This window comes from Dendropsophus ebraccatus, chromosome 1 (genome assembly GCF_027789765.1).
Source record: "Dendropsophus ebraccatus isolate aDenEbr1 chromosome 1, aDenEbr1.pat, whole genome shotgun sequence".
Lineage (NCBI taxonomy): Eukaryota > Metazoa > Chordata > Amphibia > Anura > Hylidae > Dendropsophus > Dendropsophus ebraccatus.
In genome coordinates this window covers 119,139,750-119,157,583 of record NC_091454.1, presented here as the reverse complement: position 1 = coordinate 119,157,583, position 17,834 = coordinate 119,139,750, and the positions used below count along the sequence as shown (strand labels likewise).

General features: G+C 41.6%; 1 protein-coding gene across 1 annotated transcript; it reads right to left on the bottom strand.

The window, feature by feature from the left end:
- Positions 1-678: 678 nt before the first annotated feature.
- Positions 679-6,835, bottom strand: EFCAB10 (EF-hand calcium binding domain 10). Its single transcript, XM_069977699.1, has 4 exons — positions 6,625-6,835; positions 6,004-6,168; positions 3,679-3,760; positions 679-1,618 (listed from the first exon to the last, which is right to left on the bottom strand). The coding sequence occupies exons 1-4, from the start codon at positions 6,725-6,727 to the stop codon at positions 1,576-1,578; spliced, it is 393 nt and encodes a 130-aa protein (XP_069833800.1). The 5' UTR covers positions 6,728-6,835; the 3' UTR covers positions 679-1,575.
- Between the last annotated feature and the right edge of the window lie 10,999 nt (positions 6,836-17,834).

The following is a 17,834-nucleotide window of genomic DNA, read 5'->3' as shown; positions in this document are numbered from 1 at the left end:
AGACAGGTTTTAACACTGTCCTGATCAGGTGTATAACACAGTAGGTACATTAAAAATGAACTGACACCTGTACAATCCTTTCATAACTAAGAGTGCAAGTTTGCATGAATAAACAAACTCCTAAAGTAACATGAAAAACAAAGAATGCACATTCCATAAAAAAATATTTCTATTTTTCTCTTTCCAAAGATTTGATTACACAGAAAAGCCTCATAGGCCAAATCATCACTTAACACCAAAATGAATACAGATAATCAAACACACAGTTGCTAACATTGGTCATATTTTGATACTGCATACTTTCCATAAGATTTATTTAAAAAAAAAACAAAAAAAAAAACAGCTTTGCTCTATATAATGGGATCTGTGCTTTCTTACCATTCTTATTTAAATAGGTATTCTGGTTAAGAAAGAGTTCAATCCCCACTCATGTCTGTTTGACATGCAGACTCCCCTGCCCCCCAAGATGACACACAACTAGAGATGAGCGAACTTCGAGCATGCTCGAGTCGATCCGAACCCGAACTTTCGGCATTTGATTAGCGGTGGCTGCTGAAGTTGGATAAAGCCCTAAGGCTATGTGGAAAACATGGATATAGTCATTGGCTGTATCCATGTTTTCCAGACAACCTTAGAGCTTTATCCAAGTTCAGCAGCCCCAGCTAATCAAATACCGAACGTTCGGGTTCAGATGGACCCGGTTCGCTCATCTCTACACATAACCAATGAAATTAAGTGATTTTAGAGCATAAACAATACACAAACATGTTTTATACAGGTATGTATAAAATGTGCAGCATCTAAGCTTGTGGATGGTGCGGAGAACAGCACAGTGAAGGGGTGGCAATGTCACTTTAAAATATAGTTATTCAATCTTTTTAGTAGTTTCCCGTACAACCTGTAACCACAGAGTGGTGGTGGCAAAGTAAGAACTAATGTAAGAGGCTCTGAAGTATGAGAGCATGTAGCTCTTCAGCAGCCAGGGGAGGAGCAGAGCCTGTAGTAGATGTCAGCAATGCTTGATGGGAAATGTAGTCTGTTACCACAAGGGCTGGAGGTTGAATAGTGAAAAAATAGGCATTTATACATCATGTGGATGTAAAATTAGCGTTGTTGGTTTGCGAGTAATGACCCTGCTACCTCCTTTCAAGTTTTTTATCCAAGCTCTGAAACACCACTTTAAAGGGAATTTATAAGGTTTTTCTTTTATCATTAAAGAACACTAGTATACATAGTGTCATACCATACATGAAAGGTAACTCAGTGATTTTTAGGTAATACAATGATGTCTACAGATTTAGCATTAATTCAGTTGCAATTTAATGTACATACCATGGCTGGGGTGACACACAATCTGTAACCGACATCTTCTCTGATATATTGCTACCAGCAAGCTTGGTCATACATAATAATCTATGTGTATATATATATAAAACTTCTCAGCATGTCTTATTTGTATATTTAATGGTAATTTTATTTTTCATTTATCATATAGTATGAAACAATGTCTAGTAGTAAGAAATTTATTTTTGTTAAATATAAAACATAACTATATCAATATTGACAGCAGAGACGCTAGGTCTTAAATGTTGCAGAAGATTTTTTCAGATGAATCCTCCTGTGGACAAATGAAGTCTATTAGTGAAAATTCTGATATGGATGCTATTTAAAATTGAATTAGGCTTTAAGTCAAAAACTTAATACTCTGCTTGACATATGTTCATCAATGTTTTCACTAAATCTAGGCTTTCAACATATGCAGGAGATCCGTTCTTATGTCTTTTTAAATGTAAAGGGGGATCAGATCACAGCAAAAGAGAATATTGGGCAATGCCCCCCACCTTCTGGCCCAACGAAATCCTCCTTTTGATCTAACAAGATGTAAATTAGCTCAGGTCTCCCCGGTGTGATAGAACCATAGTCTAATATGCAATTTTAAAAAAATTAACCATTCAAAACATTTGTGAATACGGTATAAAAGCCTAGCTGTGATTTTCTTTTAACTTTTGAGACTACAGATAAGAGAATCTACACTGGGAACGAAGCAAATCGCTGCACTCCTATCTGTATTCTGCTCATCAGGCTAGGGGCTTTGAAGTCTGCTCTGCTCCCTGCCTCTCCTCCCCACGTGCTGAGAAAGATGGATCCAGTCCTGAGAAGCTGAGAGAAGCCTGATGAGCAGAATGTAGATAGGAATGAAGCTATTTGCTTTGTTCCTACTGTAGATTCGCTTACATATATTTAAGACTATTAATATTGAACCTCACCAGGAGACCAGAACACCATCACTCCTGCATTCAGCCAAGCGTAAATGGCAATCTGCAAGTCCTGGACAGACATAATCCCCCCAGAGGGTGCTCCACTCAAAAGGAATTAATGTAGAAAGAAGGATCAGTGATCACCCAGTACATGAATACGATTTTTATCCTAGGGACTTACAAGCAATATACATCCAGGTGACTTCCACAAGAGCAACAACAGTTTCATGGCTCACGTACAATGTATGTGAGCTTGAAGAAGCGTCTGTAACCGGGAAACAGTCGTTGCTCTTGTGGAACACATACTTCTGGTTTGTCCCTAGAATAAAAGCATGTTATTCATGTAGGGGGTGAGTATTGCTCCTTTTTTTCTACTTTTATGGATTAACATTGAACCGTTTGCTGTAAGCCATGTTCAAACTTATGTTTTTCATTTCTGTTGCTGTACACAGCAAACTCTGTGTGCTGGATCTGGCGTGTACCTCCTTTCTGGAGCTGGTGCGTTCAAGTTGACCCAAACACCAACGTTGGTGTTTTTTGGGTCTGCATTCGGACCTGAAAAAGGACTTTATCACTGAAGTCACAAAAAAAACACTATTCACACATATAGTAAAAATGCCAAAAAAAACACTATGATCCTCTTTGGCGTTTTTTTCTGGTGTTTTTACGGAGGTCAGAAAAACGCCATACAATTGTGTGTGACACCAACCTTACTGCTTTAGGCCATGTTCACACAATGTAAGTTCTGTACTTATTGATTGGTACGGAACTTACTTTATCCTGCAGGCTGAGGGAATCCTAGCCGGAGTGTATACACATAGTATACGCTCCGGCTGCTATTGAATAATGGCCACAGAAAACCCTGTCAGTGCACACTATGGAGTAAGCCGCTCCGGCCACACACTCCATAGTGTGCACTGGGGAGTTTTGATGCGTTCGCGCACAGATGCTCCCGCATCGGAACTCTGCGTTGCTAAAGGTCATCCGGCTGGTACTGCAGTACCGGCCGGGATGATCTTTTCTGAGACCGGCCGTTCTGTGACTCATACTACGTAGAACATAGCCTGCACAGCTTGTTCAGGTAAATTAAACAAAATGTCCTGGAAATTTTATTCTTTTTGGTGGAAGGACCACATTTCCACTGAAAATCTGGTACTTTATAGAGAGAAAACAGTGCTGATGAAAAGTGGGGAAAAAACAGCTGTCTATTCCCAGTGCAGGTTAGAATATGAAGGCTGGGATTAGATTGGTTGTTATCATACTAGGCCTATTGTCTTCTTCTCTCATCTGTGATTTTGCTTATTCAGTTGGCTACTCTAGCAATAGGCTACAACTCACATGGTGGTTTTTACTACTGGTATATTCCTACTTAATAAAAAAATTTAAAACAGTATATTTCTAAGATGCTCATGATACTTACATATCATGTTTGAAGACTTCCTGTGTGATTTTCTCTGGAGGGGCAGGTAAGTTGCTCACATCTACACCCAGGGTTCTTAAAGCTGCACAAAAAAAAGAATATTTAAATAAACTATATCTGTGCAGCAACAGGCAAATCCTTTACACATAGCAAAGCATACACTGCACTGTTTGTGTGCTAATCATGTCATAAAATGTGATAAATACCTATAGGAGCATAACTATGCAAAACAAGGGTACGTGGAGTCTCGGTTGCGAGTCTCAAAACACAGGATAGCCAGATATCTCTAGCCTGTTGCCACGGGGTGCCTCCATGATGGGGAGAGCACCACACCACCCTGATAAATAGCCCCTTAAGTCCCACTTGGTTGTGAGTATTGGAACACAAACAGGGAGGCCCCTTTTTGTCAATTTTTGACACTCGCAACCCCTTTTTGAGACTCACAACCGAGACTCCACGGACCCTTGTTTTGCATATTTAAATTTTTGGGGGCATCAGTGGAGACTCTTGATTGAGTACTTCACTGGAGTGTTTTTTACTGTTCTCCTTGAGTTCAGTGATTACTGTGTTTTGTTGGTTGATTTGTCATTTCCCCAACTAGCCAGAATCCTACTCCACACTGACGAGGGGCAAATACCCCGAAACGGCTGTCTGTGGATGGAAGCCTGCCTTGGCAAGCCCTTGTCATGATCGCAATACTCGCACCTTGAGTTAGACATTGACAAAAAGGGGCCACCCTGGTATTTCCCTGTTTGTGTTCCAATACTCGCAACCGAGTGGGACTTAAGGGGCTATTTATCAGGGTGGTGTGGTGCTCTCCCCATCATGGAGGCACCCCGTGGCAACAGGCTAGAGCTATCTGGCTATCCCGTGTTTTGAGACTCGCAACCGAGACTCCACGGACCCTTGTTTTGCATATTTAAATTTTTGGGGGCATCAGTGGAGACTCTTGATTGAGTACTTCACTGGAGTGTTTTTCACTGTTCTCCTTGAGTTCAGTGATTACTATGTTTTGTTTATAGAAGCATAACGCCAACATTTTTGTGGAAAAATGCTGAACGCAGGCCATGTTGAGATTTCACAAAACAAGCTTTTTTTTTTTTTAAGTGTGTTTACAAAGTACACTGAAAAAAAAATAAATAAAAATAAATGGGTATTGCATTTCATATTCTCCCACTTACTCTCTAACATCTGGCCACAGCATTTTTGACCCCCCCCTAAAAACTCACCATGTGCCAATTTTTGCATTTCTGTGAGTAGAGACGTTCACCTCAACAGACCATATTTATCATGGTAACTGTGGGGCCACTCTCTGTGCACTGTTCGTGTGTCCTGTTTAGGACAGCCATAGGCTGTATCCATTTATTCCAGGACTCTAGGGCTGCATCTAACTTTTCCAGCCACCGGTAATCAAATGCTAAAGTTCAAACAAAGTGGAACATGCTTGAAGCTTGCTCATCTCTAGTGACATCACATGTGATCACACTGGTCATTCACAAGATGTGGTGGATAGAATTAGAGATGAGCGAATTTACAGTACAAATGAAGCAAAGCGCATGCTTTGCTCATCAGTCGGCTTATATGCCAGCTGCCTTTGATCTCCGTGACACTCCCTGCTGCTCCACCCTGGATGTCTGGAAACTTCTCCCAGTTTCCCAGGACTGGATGCAGCTTATTGGACAGTACAAAGTGATGCAAGTAATTAATTGGGAAAAGCTGTATCAAGTCCTGGGAAACTTCTTGGATCCAGCCTTTCCCAGCACCTGGGGAGGAGCTGCATGGAGCGGCAGTCAGTTAAAAGGCAGCAGGCTGTTAAAAGGCAGCAGGCTGTTAAAAGGCAGCAGGCTGATAAGCAGATTGTAGAGATAACAAAGCACTTTGCTATTCGGCTACAAACACACTCGCCGGATCTGCAGCGAATTGCTTGCCAGTCATTCTCAATGAGAAGACATCTTTGATCGACATCCCGCTGCTAGTATGTAAGTGACAGCCCCCTTAACCTTCCCCCCCCCCCCCCCCACCCCCACCAGCTGGAGCATACTGTACCTGCTCCACAATCTGGCTTGCTTTGGGAGCCTCTGGACGTTCTGCTCAGCCACTCAGTGGCTGCGGCGGGGGGTTAAGGGGGCTGTCAAATAATTGCAGCAGGATGTCAATCCCGCTGCCAGTATTTCTTCTCATTGAGAATGACCAGCAAGGGATGTGCAGCGTATTTCGCTGCAAATTCATATTATGAAACCCGCTGCTCTAATCAATGTATCCAATACTGTATTTTATTATCCAGTCCAAAGCCACCAGCTCTATATGTACCTTCTAATGTCTTACCCTCAATGTACTGAGTCCCTGTTATATAGCCTTGGCCTGCAGGGTCCAGGATCCCAAAGACAGCATCTACATTAGACTCGTCAAACAAGCAGGGGTACTCCACATCTGCCAGACGGGCAAGCTTCAGTTTTTCCAGCTGTGTGATCAGGAATTCTTTGGGTCTTTCTGCAAAACAAAGAGATTAGGATGATGCAATTTAATAACCCCCCCCCCCCAAATATTGACATGACATTAACACTAATAGATACCTTTCGTACATAGGTGTCAAACTATAAGTCCCATCATGCCCAGGCATGATGGGAATTGTAGTTTTGCTGGAGGGCCTGAGTTTGATAATAGTAGATACTACTACACTATCTGAGCGCTGACCAGGCTTATATTATAGGTTACATATAGAAATGATTCCATTACAAAACTGACGTTGTTCCCGCGCGCCACCTACTGGCCTAAAGTAGTAGTGTCCGGTAAGAATTGATCAGCACTGCGGTCACTCCTTGTGATTGGACCGCTATGGTTCTTTACAATTAAGTGTCCCTTGATAGCAGGGATAAAGTCAGCATCTCTCAGTGGCGCCTCTCCTGTATATACACGGTAATTGCGCCGGCTGCACAGCAGTATTACCAGGCCGGTGATACAGGAGGAGACTTGTCAAGTTTTTCACCAGCTCCATGATCTTGTTTTCTCGCATGTACTCCTCGGCTTCTTGCGCCCGTCCAGCTGCCATACTCTTAGCGTGCCCCGTTGCTAGGAGACTGCAGACGTAAAACGCACGGCAGCGGAAGTAGATACCAACTGACGTCTATCCACATCCGACCCGGAAGCGCTACGTCTGGTGGTGACAGTTTCCTGTGCACTCTGCGCTCCTCTTCCTGCGGTTCAGCTGTATGTGCGACTGTCACTGACGCGTCACGGAGGGGGAGGCTCCTTCTACTCAGAACTGTCCAGGGAAAAAAACGTTATAAATAAATAAAATGATGTAAAGCTATTATTAGCTTTGTTGAGTTATTTATTTCTACTAGGAGTTGTAGATATGTCACAGCACCACCCCTGGCCCCAGCTTGTATGTAGTATTGCAGCTTAGGTCCATTGAAGTAATGGGAGCCCTGCTGTAATACCGGAAAAACCAGAGGACAGGTGTGCTGGTTTCAAAATAAATCAGCTAGGTTTTTCATCCTGGATAACCCCTTTAAATGGCACTGCTGTAATTTTTTACAGCAGCATTTAAAGGGGTACTCCAGCCCTGCAGTATAATCTGTACGGCCGGGGAGGGGGTTGAAATTGAAGCCGGCAGTGACTTACCTCCCCTGTTCCAGCGGCGGCTCCCAGATCACGTCGCCCCGCCCCGCGGATGCTTCCTGGTTAGAGCTACGGCTTGAGACGTGATGTCTCAAGGCAGCTCTGCCATTCAGCAGTTGTAGCTGGGTCCCGCCTCGGACGCTAAATGGCTGAGCTGCCTTGACACATCACGTCTCAAGCCGCAGCTCTAACCAGGAAGCGTCCGCAGGGCGGGGCGACGTGATCTAGGAGCCGCCGCTGGAACCGGTGAGGTAAGTCACCGTCGGCTTTTATTTCAACCCCCTCCCTGGCCGTACACAGATTATACTGCAGGGCTGGAGTACCCCTTAGAGAACCGAGACAATTTAAATTTTTGAGTTTTCGTTTTTTTCCTCGTGCTTAAAAGGCCATAACACTTTTCGCCTAGAAACCCACATGAGCCCTTATTTTTTGTGCCACTAATCGTACTTTGCAATGACGGACTGAATTTTTTCATAAAGTACACTGCGAAAGCAGAAAAAAATTAAATGTGTTGTGAAATTGAAGGGAAAAAAAAACATTTTTTATTTGGAGGGTTTTTGTTTTCACGTTGTTCGACTCAGTAACGCCCACTCTGCTGAGACAGCCCACCTCCTCACTGCAATGAGGCCAATAAGATCAGCCCAGGATATCACATTGCACAAAAACACCTTCAACACCAACCAAGCACGGATCGTGGGGCGCATGTCCAGTGGAATAAGGACATATAGTATAAAATATTTAGATTTATTGAGACTCAACACGTTTCGGAACCACACCAGTTCCTTTCTCAAGAGTCAACTTCTTGAGAAAAGAAACTGCTGCGGTTCCCAAATGCGTTGAGTCTCAATAAATATAAATATTTTATACTATATGTCCTTATTCCACTGGACATGCGCCCCACGATCCGTGCTTGGTTGGTGTTGAAGGTGTTTTTGTGCAATTCACTCCTTTGGATAGCGGGAGTGGCTGCGGTCCATCGTATACGCCAATACGAGTGTTGTGCCTCTTTACTAGCACAACCTCATCAGGTGAGGGTCTCCTTGCATGTTGGTCCCTCTCTGTCTCTTATAATTTGATCCGCGCTATGGAGCGCTGTCCTTTTCTATTTTGTTCAGGATATCACATGACACAACCCAACAGACACCTCACAGACCCTTCTGCCTCAGCCTACAGAGGGATTGTAACAATCACACAATGACATATCAGCACCTGGGAAAGCTGGGTGCTTGTCTGTGTGAATAAAATTGAAGGGCATAAGCGTATATGTTATTCCTGCACAGGCTTTCATCACTGCTGGATAATTGTGACCTTATAACAACATGGAGACAGAAAGAGAGCGAGATATACAGAGATAGCAGGAAATGGAGAGACAGAGAAGGGGGATGGTGAAGTGAGAGACAGAGAGTAAGGTGAAAATGGAAAGGGAAAGGATAGAGGGATAATAACGCACTTCTTGATAACAACCACCCAACCTTCCCAGGTGCTGATAAACCAAGCTTAGAAAGTAATCATAACTACAGCCACTCACAGGAATTATGAGTTGAAGATGTGTCTGCACCTAGGAAAGCAGGGTGGTGTACAGTGTGCACTAACACCAAACTCTGTCTCTTTCTCACACTTCACCCTCCACTCTTCTCTGTCTCTCCATTTCCTGCTATCTCTGTATATCTCACCCTAAAAACCTCTCCCCCTCACACCCGTTCAGCACACGTTATGAGATCGCATGAAAGCCTGTGCAGGAATAACATATACACTTCTTCCCTTCAGTCACACATACTAGCACCCAGCTTTCCCAGGTAGCAGAGTTGTGCAAATAAGAGTCAGTAATAGATATATGTTAGGGAATTCCATATAGAAAAATAGAGGACTTGCCTGTGTGAAGCCAACAGCAGTATATTGTAGCTGGGAAGGTGCACAGCCATTTCGAAGAGCCATATTTGAGAGACTAGAAAATGTACCCGGCCCTGCCCGGGTATAAAATTTCCGTGTGTTAATTAGATTTATTCTAAGGTGCCCAGGAGGCCAATCTATGTCCTTGTTTTTTTTTGTTTAAGCGGAAATCGCCAGTAGCCCTATATGCCCCTATATACCCGACAATTCTGCACTATTTATGTAAATTGTAGCTTATGCACATTAGAAATAAGCTAAAAACTTCAAACATCCATCCTGTATACCTGTAGTGTATAGTTGGGGGGTGGGGGGGCTATATATCTGTAGTGTATAGTTGGGGGATCCTGTATACCTTTAGTGTGTAATTGGGGGGGGGGTGTATACCTATAGTGTATAGTTGATGGAGGTCCTGTTTACCAGTAGTGTATAATTGGGGGGGGGGGGGCTGTGTACCTGTACTGTATAGTTTGGAAAATACTGTATACCTGCAGTGTATAGCTGGTAGAGGTCCTGTATACCTGTAATATATAGTTGGTGAAGGTGCTGTATACCTGTAATGTATAGTTGGTGGAGGTCTTGTATACCTGTAGTATATAGTTCGGGGGTCCTGTATACCTGTAGTGTATAGTTTGGGGGTCCTGTGTACCTGTAGTATATAGTTGATGAAGGTCCTGTATACCTGTAGTGTATAGTTTGGGGGTCCTGTGTACCTGTAGTATATAGTTGATGAAGGTCCTGTATACCTGTAGTGTATAGTTTGGGATCCTTTAAACCTGTAGTATAGAGTTGGTGGGGGTCCTGTATACCTGTAGTATAGAGTTGGTGGAGGTGCTGTATACCTGTAGTATAGAGTTGGTGGAGATCTCATATACCTGAAGTATATAGTTTGGGGTCCTGTATACCTGTTGTGTATAGTTTGAGGGTCCTGTATACCTGTAGTATATAGTTGGTGGAGTTCCTGTATACCTGTAGTGTATAGTTTTGGGGTCCTGTATACCTGTAGTGTATAGTTGGTGGAGGTCCTGTATACCTGTAGTGTTCTGTAGTATATAGTTCGGGGGTCTTGTATACCTGTAGTATAGTTGGTGGAGGTGCTGTATAACTGTAGTGTATAGTTTGGGGTCCTGTATACCGGTCGTATATAGTTGGTGAAGTTCCTGTATACCTGTAGTATAGAGTTGGTGGGGGTGCTGTATACCTGTAGTATATAGTTGGTGGAGGTTCTGTATACCTGTAGTGTATAGTTTGGGGTCCTGTTTACCTGTAGTATATAGTCGGTGGAGGTCCTGTATACCTGTAGTATAGAGTTGGTGGAGGTCCTGTATACCTGTAGTGTATAGTTTGGGGTCCTGTATACCTGTCGTATGGTCAGGTCTGGTATGGCAGTGTTATCCAGTCACAGTGTGGCGGTATTGGTCAGGTCTGGTATGGCAGTGTTATCCAGTCACAGTGTGGTGGTATTAGTCAGGTCTTGCATGGCGGTGTTATCCAGTCACAGTGACTGGATAACACCGCCACACCAGACCTGACCAATACTACCACACTGTGACTGGATAACACCGCCATACAGGACCTGACTAATACCACCACACTGTGACTGGATAACACTGCCATACCAGACCTGACCAATACCGACACACTCTGACTGGATAACACCGCCACACCAGACCTGACCAATACTACCACAGAGTGTGTCGGTATTGGTCAGGTCTGGTATGGCAGTGTTATCCAGTCACAGTCTGGTGGTATTGGTCAGCTCTGATATGGTGGTGTTAAATGTGACCTCTGGAGCGATTATCTACCAATCTATCATGATGCTAATTGGTGATTGAAGATGGGGCGTCCTCAGGTTTAGTGCTTAGGGCAGCAGCAGCTGGTAATACTGCCCTGTTTACATGTACTGTATAGATGGAGTAGGGGGTCCTGTATACATGTACTGTATAGATGGAGTAGGAGGCCCTGTATACATGTACTGTATAGATGGAGTAGGGGGTCCTGTATACATGTACTGTATAGATGGAGTAGGGGGTCTACCAGTTATTACTGTGGATGTTGTGAGGCAGCTGCCCTAGCAACCATTGCTCCCTGTGAAAATGAAAGCAGTAATCCTATTGGTTGCTAAGGCTCCCAACTGCCGTTTACTGCTGGGCAAAGCTGCAGCAAATTATATCACCTGTGTATGCAGTGTGGAGATTTTCCCATTCATCTCTATGGAGAGCCGCACTTCCCCCTCCCCCTCCTCTCCTGTACATCTGGCAGGGACGGGACCTTCGCTATAACCTTCCCGGGCACCCAATGTATCTGTCTGCCAAATTTGGGGTCAAAGGGTTCAGGCGTTTGGAAGTCTATATGGGACAGACAGACTTTCATTTTTATGATCTAGATTCCCTTAGTTCAGCATGATCATGTGATCAGTATCCCAGACTGCCTGGTTATTGGCCCGCAAGCACCATGTGACTAACGCCAATCAGAAGTGACAGGACAACTGATGCAAATTAGCCATGAGAAAGGGGGATGGTTTACAAGCCAGGGCAGAGAATCCCCAGCCCAGAGCAGTGACTGCACATTGACAGCCTGACACAAAATGGCGGCAGCTAGAGATAAGAGGGGGTTAACAGTAATAGAAAATATAGAAACTACAGAACTTCCTGGGCAGCAGCTGAGAGCAGAAAAGTGGCAGATTAAGCATCCCTATGTGATTGAATGTTTTTTTAGCAGAGTACCCCTTTAAAGGCGATCGTACGATTAACGATTTCTAAGTAACGATTTTTCTTTTATAACGATCAGCGTTTAGATGGAATGATATATTGTACAGAAAATTCGTTTTCCGATAGTTTTGCGATCGCTTAAGCCTATCTCGCACATAGGTAAAATCAGTGAACGACTGTTTACACGGAACGATCTGCGAATTTTTTGCGAACGACGAACGACGATTTAAGAACAAGTTAAAAGATCAAAATGAACGATTTCTCGCTCGATCGTTCGCTGCGTTTACACGTACGATTATCGTTCAAATTCGATCGTTATCGTGCAAATTCGCAATAATTTCCATGTAAACCCAGCATAAGGGTCCATTTACACAGAAAGATTATCTGACATTATCTGCCAAAGATTTGAAGCCAAAGCCAGGAATGGATTTGAAAAGAGGAGGAATCTCAGGCTTTCCTTTATGATCTGATCTCTGTTTATAGTCTGTTTCTGGCTTTGGCTTCAAATCTTTGGCAGATAATCTGTCAGATAATCTTTCTGTGTAAATGGACCCTTAATCCAGGACTAAACAAAACACAGCTATTTTCTTTCAAAAACAGCTCCACCCCTGTCCCCAGGTTGTGTGGTATTACAATTCTGCTTCATTCACTTCAATGAAACTGAGCTGCAAAACCACATTCAAACTGAGGACAAGAATGGTGATTATAAATTCCGGCCATAGGTAGCATTATAACATGGCCATTCACGTCTGAACGGCCATCGTATGTACGTTAATGTTAAGGCTGATTGGTGCATCTGGCTCTGTGACAATAAAAACTGCAACATCAAAAATGCAGTAAGGCTACTTATAGATGTGAATATTACCTAACACTTTTAGCAAAGACTCAATCTACTGACACACCATAACGTCCAAATGTATATATTATCATAGCCAAAAAAACATCAATTTATTAAAACAAAAATTACAAAACAAATGTTGTTTTTCTTACAAACATATAAATTATTTTATTTACAAAGCCATGTTACAAAAAATAAAGAAAAAAATAAAAATAAATGTAAGACAATAACAATACATCCCTCACTGGAAAATATCTCCAGGCCAGGCACATCACCATGGCAGTATCAATCAGATACATTTGTTCAAAATTTTTTAAACTATTTTTTTCACTTTTCAAACTTTATGCCATAGAATTTACTATTTACAACTACTTGAAACATATTGAGAGGGGATTTATTTTACAGTTTTGCTCCACTGAAAATAATACCCCAGAGTTTCTAATTTTAGTTATTTTAATTACAGCTCCAGTCCAGCTTAACAGTCCATAAAAAAGTATTTTATTCTCCCATTTTTTTTATACAAACATCAGTGTGAAATCCTCTATATAATTACCCATTATTGAGGAAACTTCAAGTACGTTGAAATTAAAATATCTAAATAGATATGCTTACCTTACATGTTTGCCCTGATGTCTCAAACAGAATCACTGTACTTCATATTTCAGTCAGTCATACTAACTAACCAGCTCAATGTTTTAGTATTGCATGACTAATAAACTGACTTTTCGCCAAAAAATTCTTTAAATTTTAGAAGAAGAGATTACTATTGTTTTCTCAGCTATTTCATTGCTAAGTGGGACTGGTGCTTTAAAAATGAAAAAATAAAAAAATAAACAACAAAAGCACATTTATAAAAAGGTCTTTGGGGAACAGACCTTTAAACATCTATTACTATCAATCCCTCCTTACTGGAAATTAACCCTGTCAGTACTAGGGAGAGCTTTAAAGTGACTGTACCACAAGGCCCAGGCTGAAGCACTGGAGTCAGGCCGACCCACCCATAGTGGGAGGAAACCCCAGCCCCTCCATGAAGTGACTCCATTAGAATCAGTGGAACCTTATCATAGAGGGGCTGGGGTTTCCTCCCACTAAGGGTGGGTCGGCCCGCCTCCAGTGCTTCAGTCTGGGCCTGGTGGTACAGTCACTTTAACATCTCCCCACCAATGAGAAGGTTAAGGCATCTGTGTTTCTGGTGTTATATCTAAACTAAACTGAGGCTCCCATTGTATTTATGGGACCCTGAGAAACTGCCAGCCTCCCCTTAAAGCAAGAGTGAGATAAGTGATAATTTGATCAGATTCCTGTCACCTACTCACGCCACTCAAGTATTAAATGCATGGAATGAATTACATTGAGTACTACATAAAAGTGCAAAACAAAGAAAGGAAATAGTGTTACAAAATATTTCTTTAAAAATCCACTAAACAGAATGATTTGGACATGCTTTCTTTAAATGTATTCTGGAAAAGCTTTGTAGTTTGCTAGAGCAGAAAAGCACATGATACTTATTACAAATTTTTTGGTTGTTGTTTTCTGCGCAACAACAGATCCAACAACCCAAGAAACACAACAGCTTCTCAAAACCCTCAGTAATGTGAGTTTTGTTCAAGTGTCATGGGTGAGACAGCATACCAAAATATAAGGTGTAGAATTACAAAAAGAAAAAGAAAAAAGTTTCCTCTGTTTTTAAAGATCCAGCTATAATAGAATATGCTGTATAAACTATTTCTACAAAGGTCGATCAGTACTATGTACATTTTATATTAATAAAAAAAAGAAGGCAAACAAGTTCTCCATGTCACGTTTTATGGCTAAAAGGCCTATGTACGGCAGACGTGCGGCAGATTGAGCTCCTACTGCTGGGAAACAGATTCCAGTTCTATTAGATCATAAACACATTCACCATCAGAGCAACTTTGCTCTTACAACAGAAGGGGTTATGGTCAACAAATTAAAAGGAATCTGTCAGCACCTGGGCCTTTCTTAAGGAGCTGACAGTGTGCTATAGTTGATAGTCCCCTTGTCAGCATGGTACCCTTTGGTAATTTGTCTATGCAGCAGATTACGCACAGCATTTTGCATCTCCTATTGTAATTAAGAGTCAAAGAGGAGTTGTGGCTTAGCGTTTGTGCTGCACGCCTCACCACTCTTTTCTCCTCCATCATCTTCATGAATAATTAATGCTGCTCAACCTCCTGCTCACTCACTCTGCAGATCAGAGGACTGATCTGCAATCAGATATAGTTGAAACACTTGGCCTGTGTAGAAGCTGTGGTCTAGTGGTAAGTCACATGTCTAGAGACCAGCACCAGTTTGTTTTCTTTGCTTCAATTCCCCTGATGGATAACTATTTATTTTTTTAATTTTTCTCATCACTGTATTAAAAAAACTAAACTAATTTGGACCTGTTTGGGATTTTTTTTTGGACTTTTAAAAATGATACAATAATGAGAAAAAAATAAAATATTAATAACTATATTTCTTTTCCATCAGGGGAATCAAACCAAAGAAAACAAAGTGGTGCTGGTATCTAGACAGGTAATTTACCCCTAGACCACAGCTCCTATACAGGCAAAAAGTGTCAACTATATCCAATTGCAGATCAGTCCCTGAATGACAGCTTAAGCGGGCAGGAGGCCAGACAGCATTGATTATTCATGAATAAGAGGGAGGAGGAAGGAGTGGTGAGGTGTGTTAGAGTGAGGCACAACTCCTTTTTGACTCTTCAGTACAGTAGGAGACGTGAGATTGTGCATAATCCACTGCACTGATAAATTACCAAAAGGCATCATGCTCACGAGGGGACTGCTAGCTACAGCACACTGTCAGCACCTCAGGTAGGGCCCAGGTGCTGACAGATTTCCTTTAAAGATAATACTATATTTACTCCCCAAAAAAATTGAGAACGCTTTCTCTTCTGCTAATGTGAGCAATAAAAATAATCAATGCCAGATACATACATTTATTGTGATGATATACGGCGCAGTCAGCAAGATCACCATTTGGTACCAAGCATTGCAAATAACATCTAGCAACAATCTACTGCCAAAATGGCCTGCAACTTGGCTGAAGGTAGTAGACTTTCCCATTTCTGCAGGAATCATTTCATGTAGTGGAAAATAAATTTTATATCCCATTTCATCATCCTATTCATCTTATTAACCAAAGTGCAATATAAGATTTAGTTAATTAACACTAGAAAGAGAAGAGGCCATTCTTGGAAGGGTTGCACTGGAGATGTCAGTAGTACTAGTGGCTTTACAACCATAAGGAGTGGTTGCTAGAACCACCATACTGTACTATGTACATGATAAACAACATATGTTAGCCAGTGGAGTACTGAAGAGAACCGTGCACTTCTGCCGATTAATGCTTTACTACCAGGAAATATTCAGTCATTGCCCATATGCACTGTGTGCACAGAGCTGTAAATATAACATGCGTTTTAAATAGTATCTATACTTTGCTACTATTTAAAAGGTATCTATACTTTGCCTGGCATACAACATAAATTGACATTACATAGATGTAAGCTCTAATCATCCACTTTTAGCTAATCAGCATTGAGCCGTGTGTTTTACAGGAATGCAGACTGGTTGAGATCGGCTGCCAGGGACTCTTCAAAATGTTTCTCTCAATGGTTCTGTCCACTAAAATGAAAGAGTTTACAGTCCCGAAAACCTAGTTTTCTGTAAGCTGTTGGGTGGATTTCCACCAGTTACCATTTATTGGAATGTTTTCTATACCCTTGTGTTATATCATTACTAAATAATAGGTTTGCATGTTACATATATTGTATTACTGATGGATGCAGAATTTGAAATTCCTTTTGTGTTTCCTCAATATAAAAAAAAACAAACTTCTGACCTCCCTGTGCAAGGATGCTTGCAAAAAGTGCACTCGTTTCTTAGAGTGTAAAATAGCACAAAAATCCTTAACATCAGGAACGATGAACATTGCTTACTGCACATCACTTCGATATTTACAGTGACTACCATCTGCATGGAGACTTTACTTTTCCAACAGCCTTGACCATATGATATTAATTTATATTTAGGAGTTGCAGGCCACTATGGCAGTACCAATTTAAAGTGGACTCATCATTGTTCAAAATGTTTTATTTTAAAAACATAATGCATTACATCTGTACATTCTTATCAAGAGGATATCTCCTTTTCACCAATACCTTATAGACTGTGTTACCAGCTGAGGGGCAAGAAACTGAGCAGCCACTTTTAATGCAGCCAGATTGTATGCATAGGTTAAGTCTGGGTGGCAAGTCCACTTTAAATTACATGTTCTTTATCTTCAAGAGCTCACTAGCAATTCATCCTGTCCTCTCTTGCAGTATTTGATATGCTTGTAAACAATAAGTCTATTACTTGACCTATTTACTAGCCTCTTGGTGCAAAGTGCTGGGTAGTGCACTTACCCCTATAAGAGCTCTTAACTCGTAATCTGCTGACTGCAATACAGAATAATAGAAAGAATGGCTGCCTACTTGCTGCATTCAATGGTATATGAATAATAAAACTGACATTTGCCTGACATAAAGGGTATCAAGAATGTTTCATAATACACCAAAATGGTCCCATAAGAAAAATACCATACAGCCCAGCTTCTGGAAACATAAACCAAAATTTCACAGAACAGATCAGTTGGGCAGAGCAAGTAAACAGCCAATCTCAAATATCATTCTACAAGGCACAGTGTTCTATTTTAGTAATACTAGTAATAATCTAAAGACTTTAAAGACATTCTGTAAATGGGTGGCGTAGTTGATGGTAGAAAAACTATATACGTATAGAAACATGGCACAATACCTTCCCAGGTCAAATATGCCATTGGTTTGCAAGGCATATAAAGCCAGATTACATATATTGCTTCAACATCTGCAGTATGTGAATTTTGGCCAATGTTATTTTGAGGCATAGGTGCTAAACAAAGATTTCTAGTATCATCCACTGTTTTCCTGCTTGACCCTTCTAGAATGGGAGGGATTAACTATCTGCTCTGAGGTTCTGACCCCCAGTTCAGAGATCACTACATTTAAATATATTCCATGTTTTAGGAAGTAGGTATTTAAAAGGAAGGAATGT

Coding starts and splice junctions, on each gene's coding strand:
- EFCAB10 (XM_069977699.1), bottom strand. CDS start 6,727: ATGGCAGCTGGACGGGCGCAAGAAGCCGAGGAGTACATGCGAGAAAAC. Junction 3,761..6,003: donor AGGGACTCAGTACATTGAGG/GTAAGACATTAG, acceptor TTTTTTGTGCAG/CTTTAAGAACCCTGGGTGTA. Junction 1,619..3,678: donor GAAGTCTTCAAACATGATAT/GTAAGTATCATG, acceptor ATTTGTCCACAG/GAGGATTCATCTGAAAAAAT.